We start from the raw sequence: 7,689 nt of genomic DNA on the forward strand, positions 1-7,689 counted from the left end.
GTCAGCCTTAGGATAGTAAAATTTAGCTAGGTTGGATCCCAAGAATGAAGGAAGGGGAAAGGGAATTCTAAAAACCACAACCCCTGGCCCCATAGTACTGACTCTCTCTGAGAGCTTAGTGCCCCTGTGAGAAGCAGGACTGGTTGTTAGATGAAGGAATATCTCAGCATAAATATTTGGATCACATCCGGAGTTTCTGTAGGACTCACATCTCTGACAGATTTCACGTTGTTCTCTTTTGGCTGGTACTCGGTCGGGTGTAACCAGCTGTGGGCAGAGATGTGTCTCTGCTCAGTAGCTACACATGGTACCACTGTCCTTTGGGGAATCCCTTGGCTCTCTGAACCCTTCTGCAATCTCTGTGCCACAGCCCTTTCCCAATGTTCAGAGTGAAGGGGCAGAGAAAAGCCTCCACCCTCCTTGTCCGTTTCTGTGGGGTGCAGAGCTTCTGGGTTCACTCAGTCCTCACCTGATTTCACCAGAAATAACCAGGCCAGCTAAATTTCTCTTTGGCAGCATTCACAGACTGGTGGCTGATCTGTGTGATTCTTCTTATTTTGCAGTATATTTCTAAGAATGTTTCTGCCACTGAGCACGTGATCCGAAGGGAAACAGAGACAACCTTTTCGGGAAGTCACTCCTGCTCCCCGTCCCATCACTGCTCCACAGCCACTCCAACGTCCAGCCAGAGGTGATGTATACCATTTTCTCTGGACCTTTTCCTGCTATTTGCCGTAGGATGCTGTGAGATTCTAAGATTTTCCTTTCACCTCCCTTTCTGTTTTCACTTGATGTTTGGCTCTGTAGTGGCATACAAGCTATGTCTACACTGCAGGACTCTGCAAGCACAGCTAGTTAGTGAGAGGTGTGGAAAAGTGTGTTCTTTGACCTGCAGGGAGGTGACAGCAGGATCCTGCAGCACTGACATAGCTGGAAAACAGGAGAAAATGAACCTGTGCTCCCATGCTTTGCACAGACCCAAATAGGAGGATGTGTGTAGGAAAGGTTTTGCAGGTTGTGTCTGCAGCCATCTGAAATACTTCATTAATGACACACAGGTTATGTTTCGTATTTGGAATGTATTTGCCTTGTGGGAGACAAACTACACAAAATATTACCAAATGTTTTGATTGCTTCCTCAGAGTCAAGGTCTGACTTGGAAGTCACAGGATTTGACCAGAAAGAAAATGCTCCTGTGCAATTTATCAGCCTCCACCTCAGGTGGTGGCTCCTCTTTCACTGAAGTCATTCTGAAGCTATTTGGAAAACTTGGTCTAGCAGGAAAGTACCAATAGTGCTTTGTGACAAAGGATGAGATGTATTTTTTGTTTTCATTTCAAAATAACCACTGGGGGAAGAACACCATGGCTTGGAACCTGAATCTTCTCAAGGTTTCTTAGAACATTTAAAATGCAGATGGTCCTCCCGACTTTTATGATGTCCAAAAAAGTCTTTCTTTCAAATGCTCTAAAGAAACTCCTGTGCTGTTACGAGTTTGGATGTTCCACTTCCTTCTCTTAGACAGCTCTTGTGCTTCCTCCAGTAGGTGACAGGGGTTTTCCTTGGAGATCTCTTCCCTTTGATATGTGACTGGCTCATGTCCTTCATTAGCCTGATGGGGTTGTCTCCATTCATCCGGGAATGCAGGAATTCTTTCAGCTGAAGCTCACAGATGGCTCCAGGCAGGTTTCCTTAGGGTCCAGGCATTCCTCAGGGTTGAGCAAGTACTCTCAGTTACAATGAGCAAGATCAACTTCAGATGTTGAACTTGGATTTTCAGGTGAATTCCTCCCTAGATTCCTCTGGCTATACCTCCAGCAAGTAGAGAGGGAGCCAGGAATGACATGATCGGCTGGGAATGATTCTTTTTTCCAGGGAAATCCACTACTCATGAGCTAGACAATATGTTCTCCAGGTTTTTTTTGCATTCATACTCTTCAGCCCAGCCCTGGTTAGGTGTGTGCAAGCTTGAGCCAGGTGATCAGAGGCTCCTGTGCCTGCAGAGCTGCACCTTGCTGGCCTTCCATGCTCACTTAAAAGGCCTGGGCCATCCCTGGGCACCTTCTGAAGACACAAAGGTGTGTCTGGAGGGCAGCATTAGCTCATGACAGCTGTGGGGAGGAACCTACCTTGGGTAGCCTCTGGTCCTGGCTAGCTGCCACCTCATTTTCCTGAGTCAAGTGCAGCAAGCAGGTGCTTCTTGAAGTCATGCCAGAGGCAAAATACTGGCATAATTAGGCTCCATTTTACTCCATCAGTGCCTCTAATGAGGACGCTGTTTGAAGTTATAAATGAGCATGTGCCTGGAGCCATCAATAATTAACAAGTTCTTGGGAAATCTTAATGAGGGCTGCTCTCCTCTGTAAACCCCCACCCAAAATCCTCCACCCACACAGCTCCATCTGGTGCAGTTTGGGAGTTCAGAGGGGTTGCTCTCTTGGATCATGTATTTCTGCAATGGTGGGGGTCAGCGTGGTGGCTGTGGCACTGGTGGGACCCCAGGGGTGGCCCTGTGCATCCCTGGTGAGTCCTCATGGGATGTTCTCTTCGCACCAAGGCTGGGGCGGGTGGGGCTGCAGCTGCACAGCACATCATGGTCTTTGTCTAGCACCTTGAAAGTGTTTTCCTGCCAAAATCTTTGGTAGACTTTGCTCTGCTAATTTTGAATGGCTTCTCCTGGCTCCTCTCTGGTAGCAATTCCAAAGGGGCTGTCACTTGGCAGTGCAGGTGGCACATTTGAAGGAACTTGGCTGACTTGCCTTGGCATCGCCAATGTGTTATTCCACACCCAGAACACTTTGCAAGCACAAAGCAGAATTGCCCTGGACTCCCTCCAGAGGCTGTCCCATCCTGCTCCCAGGCATTTATTCCATGGTGGGATAAATACCTGCTTATTGCACTGTTTGCTTCCTTTGTCCTCTAATGGCATCTCCAAGAAGGAGCAAAGAATGGCAAATCAAAGGTAGGGTTGGGAATCTGGGCTTCCCTGGCCAGATGTATTCTAATGAGAGAGACAGAGAAGGGGGACAGCGGTGCGGAGGTGCAGAGCTGAGTGTGAGCAGTGCCTGTGTCTTTGGAGAAGAGCTAGGTGGAGTTCCTTGCTCACCGTCCACATGGGCTTTGCTCCACAGACATGAAAGCCACACCTGGAGCTTGGAGCGAACAGAGAGCCTGACTTCAGATTCCCAGTCTGGGATAATGCTGTCCTCGGTGGGAACCAGTAAATGCAACAGCCCTGCGTGCGTGGAGGCACGGGCTCGCCGCGGGGCCACCTTCTGCATCGAGGACCAGCGGAGGCCCACGACGCAGTACCGCGACTCCGTGGATTCCCTGCGGGACTCGCCCCACAGCGAGAGGTCAGACCCCACTGCTTGGTGCCACCACAGCACAGCATAGGCAAGCCATGCCTCTGAGCCAAGCCCAAAAACATTTGCCTTTGCAAGCCCTAGAGCGGCAGTGCCATGGTAGAATTGGGAAAACTCCAGGCCTGGTCCTACCAGAGGAAGCCCGATTCCGCCAGGAGGCTCCTCTGGTCGGGCAGCAGCCTGCTCTGCACCCTGGTGGCAATGCAGGTTTGGAGCACAGGGATGACAGGTGTGGAATATGCCTGGCTGCAGACAGCAACTGTAGAGAAAAATTGGCTGGGAGAACACCCTGGGCAGCTTGGTGGGCTGCTTGGTGGGCCAAGCAGGGTCTGGCCCCCAGGTGCTTGGGGAAAGGGTGTCTGTCCTCAGCACCGTCCTGGATGGCCAGGTGAGAGAGTGCTGCACGTGGGCACAGCCTTGGGACAGGACTCAGTATGACCCAGCCTTCAAGGAACACAGCTGCAGAGCTGAGACACCAGCAGCAGCAGTAGCAGTTATCCTCTTCCTAGTCTGATTCCTCATGGAGCAGAAGCCATCTCCACCTTTGTTCAACACCTTTGCAGGTGGCCATGAGTGACTCTTGGTGGCCACATGGTCCCTCTTGGGCAGTTGCCCTTCAAGGCAGTGGAACTTATCCATGGGGCAGAGGAGAAAGGCAGCAGCTCCTGCTCTCATTCCTGTCTCTGGTCCATTCAGGCAGACTGACCCAGCTCCTACAGAGATCTCATATATCACAAAACACACAAGTAAAAAAGCCTAGGTGAGTGAGAGAGCCTGGGCTGGTGGAATTGGGCAGAGATACCACTGGGAATATCGAGAGGAAATAAGATCTGCTCCTTAGAAAGAGGTGGTGATGAAGAAAGGGCTAGAGAGAGGGGCTAGACCAGACCTGCATGACCACACTCATGTTTTCACTAGAGTAGATGAAAGCGGTAGATGGCTTTTTGAGACACAAGATTTTTACAAAGTCAGAGAAAGCAATGCCCAGGGTTTCCCCATCTGTGGCCTGAGCAGGGAAAAGGAATTCCAGGGACCTTCCTCAGAGACAAGTCTGGCAGCTCCAGAGGGAACAGAAAGCAGCTGTCAGGCAGATGAGAGGCAGTGAAGCCGTGACTCAGCCTGCGGGGAGGTGCTGCAGGGTTTGCAGTGATGCAGAGTGGGAATTGTGCACTGAGTCCCTTGGGGAGATGCTCAGCACATGCTGCCCATTGAAGCCAGGAGCTCACCCTCCCTTGGCACAGCAGCGCAAGGTCCCTCCAGCTGATTCCCCAGGAGAACCTCCATGAGCAGCTCCACTGCAGGCCTCATGGGTCCCTGGGCCAGGTGTTCAGCAAAGCGCGGGCTCGGCTGGTGGTTTTTGGGTTGTTCAGTGTCCAAACAGAGGTGTTGCTTTTCCAGGTACGTGTCGGCCCTGACCACACCAGCACGCCTGTCACCTGTTGACTTCCACTACTCGATGACCACGCAGGTGCCCACCTTCGAGATCACGTCCCCCAACTCGGCGCACGCCGTGTCCCTGCCGCCGGCGGCCCCCATCAGCTTCCGCGTGGAGGAGCAGCAGCCCCTCCTGCGGCGGTACCAGCTCCCTTTCCAGGACACGCAGAGGTACGACAGCTACTACCAAAGGAAGACCTACCTAAACGACAGCATGGGGAGCCTGCCCTCCAGCCCCTTCCGCATCACAGAGGACGACGAGTACGAGACGACGCAGGAGTACGTCACAGCGCTAGAGCAGCCAAAGAAAACAGCCAGCAGCAACAGGCGGTGGAAAAAATCCAAACTGAACGGGCACATCCCTCACAGAGCCAGAGCCGTCCGGGACTCCTTCTCCTTGAGCAGCGCCTCTTACAGCGAGTCTGACGAGGAGCTGGTGGCCGAGAGCACCCCGTTCCTAAGCACTCAGAACAATGAGGCGGCGCACACAGAGTCGCCGCCGCTGCACCGGCCGGGTGACAGCCGGACTCACTACTCGTGCCGCGGGCACAGCGCGCACGGCGACGGCGGCCGCGGCAGCCTGGGCCACGTGGCGCCCAAAGCGGACCCCGACCCTCTCTAGGCGCCTCCCACGCTCCTGCATGGGCGACCCGCATGGAGGAGGCCGAGGGCGAGACAAAACCACACAAACCGCAAAACAAGACAAAACAGAACAAAAAAAATAAATATTTTTATTTTATATAAAAGAGGGAAAAACAAAAAATATAACAAATAAAAATGTTTTATTTTCATTTTAGCAAAGTTGTCTTATAATAGCTAACGACAATGACTTTTTTATAGGGAATCTCTATTTATATGTAATGTCTTGATTTACAGCTTCCGAGAAAAAAAAAAGTAAAAAAAAAAAAAAAAAAAGAAGAAGAAAAGGAAACAAACAATAAAGTTAAAAAAAGTGGGCCAATTTTTGACTACTTAAAAATAGAAAACAAAACTATCGTGGTGCCTTTTGCTGTATGCTAGTGCTGGGATTCATGCCGAGGATTCTGTTTCAGTAGCATTTTTAAGGTCATAGATTTTTGTTTGGGAGACAACCTGTCACAAGGGCGCTCTTCTGTTGGAAGAAAACAGCCTTGCCACTTTGCCCCGTACCCTGCTATTAATGATCTTATTCTTTAAAAGTATTGTTTAAACACACATTAAGGACATGAGTGGGAGCATTTCCATTATCATGTCTAATGAGAATCTGTCTTGCCCTGTAAACTACTTGTATTTTCGCTTAAATCAGGAGAAAAAGAAACCCAACAGCACTGTGCTGAAATGCAGAAATAACGTTTCTTTTGCCACACAGGTAGGAAGAGAAAATGAAATCGCGCAGCAGCAGCAGCCCTTACAATATAGCTCTCAACCTTTGGCCATCTCACCGGTGGGTCTGGAGTGGGGTTGGCGCAGGTTTGTAGTGAAGCCAGGCAGACACCCCTGTGACCATGGTGGATCACACCTGTCACGTACCCTTGAATCCGGGTCGCTGAGCCAGCCCCGTTCGGCCGCGGTGCCCGTGGCCGCCCCAGTGCCGTGCTGGCCGCGGCGTCCCCTCGGCTGAGCGGTGCAGCCATGGTGTTGGCCGTGGCCGGAGCTGTGGTGTCCCGTGTGACACCCTTGGCTGGGCTGCCGGGGGACACCCACAGGGGGGTCCTGTGGCGCAGACGGCCGTGTGTCACCCTGGACACAGAGCCAGGCCATGCTGCCCCAGGGGTCAGTAGGACCCCGAGCGCTCTGAGCCCTGCTTGTCGCCGCTGCCTCGGCCGGGCAGGGCCCTGCTGGGGCGGCCCAGCGAGCGGATTCTCCGTACGGCCGTGCCACGTGTTGTAAGGACAGTTGATACCGTCACGTCCTGCCATCGATGACGGACGTCGGGTCCCCAAACCCGGAGCAGCTCTGGCCATCGGCTCTGTGGCGCAAAGAGACAGTCCTGCGTGTCCAGGCGGCAGAGCATCCCCCGTGGAAGTGCCCCCCTCTCCTCAGTTCTCTGCAGCAAACCTGTTTACATTGTAGCCTGACTTTTTTCTTTTTATATTTTTACTTCTGCATGTCCTTTGCATTTCAGATACTGTAGATTGGATGCATGGTGAAGCTGTGACTGAGAAGATAATACAACAATTGACAGTGTATTATTTCATTTAACTTTTAGCAATAAAGTAACTAAACCCTCTATTCCTCACCCGTGATGGGGTCAGATAGAAAACTCTGCTAATTTGTCATAAGATGATTGTCAAAGTTTGCTCTGGATTGTCTGAATGTCAGAACTCTTGACTGTTTAACACTTGAACATTTTTTATATTATAAATAAAATAAGAAATAACAAGCTGTGGGCTGCATTAATCTCAGGCCCTTTGAGGGGCAAATGGGGAGCTGTGACAGGCACCATACACAGAATCACAGACTGGTTGTGGCTGGAAGAGACTGCTTCCACATTTCCTGCTCCACCAGCTCACCCAGAGTCAGCTGCCCAGGCCTGTGTCCAATCAGGGTTTGAGTATCTTCAGGGATGGAAGTACCACCACTTCTTTGGGTAACCTCTGCCAGTGTTTGGTCCCTCCCAAAGCAAAAATTTGTCTTCTTGTATTCAAACCGGCATTTCTTATCTCAAAGTTTGCATACAGAATTATACTGCATTGGCCTTCTATCAAACCCTGAAAACTCTCTACAAATCCATTTCCCACACAAACTAGATTTGCTAATTTTTAATTTGGGCCCTTTGACTCTTATTTTTTAGGGCCATTGCCTCATATCCTGAACACTCTGAGAAGAGTCCAGCTCCCTCTTTTTCACTGCCATCCATTGGATATTTATACACACGGATGAGGTCCCCCTGAGTCTTCTCTTCTCCAGG

The 7,689-nt window shown here is 50.9% G+C and overlaps 1 protein-coding gene across 5 annotated transcripts in view; it reads left to right on the plus strand.

Moving 5' to 3' along the window:
- Positions 1-7,163, plus strand: part of NRG2 (neuregulin 2) — a 156,371-nt gene extending 149,208 nt beyond the window's left edge. For all 5 annotated transcript variants that reach the window (XM_038149935.1, XM_038149934.1, XM_038149936.1 and 2 more), the window contains 3 exons: positions 564-691; positions 3,132-3,356; positions 4,764-7,163. In XM_038149935.1, coding sequence (XP_038005863.1) covers positions 564-691; positions 3,132-3,356; positions 4,764-5,421 — 1,011 coding nt within the window. In that variant the 3' untranslated portion in view covers positions 5,422-7,163. The remainder of the gene's footprint in view (positions 1-563; positions 692-3,131; positions 3,357-4,763) is intronic.
- The last annotated feature ends 526 nt before the right edge of the window (positions 7,164-7,689 follow it).

Source organism: Motacilla alba, chromosome 13, assembly GCF_015832195.1.
Source record: "Motacilla alba alba isolate MOTALB_02 chromosome 13, Motacilla_alba_V1.0_pri, whole genome shotgun sequence".
Classification (NCBI taxonomy): domain Eukaryota; kingdom Metazoa; phylum Chordata; class Aves; order Passeriformes; family Motacillidae; genus Motacilla; species Motacilla alba.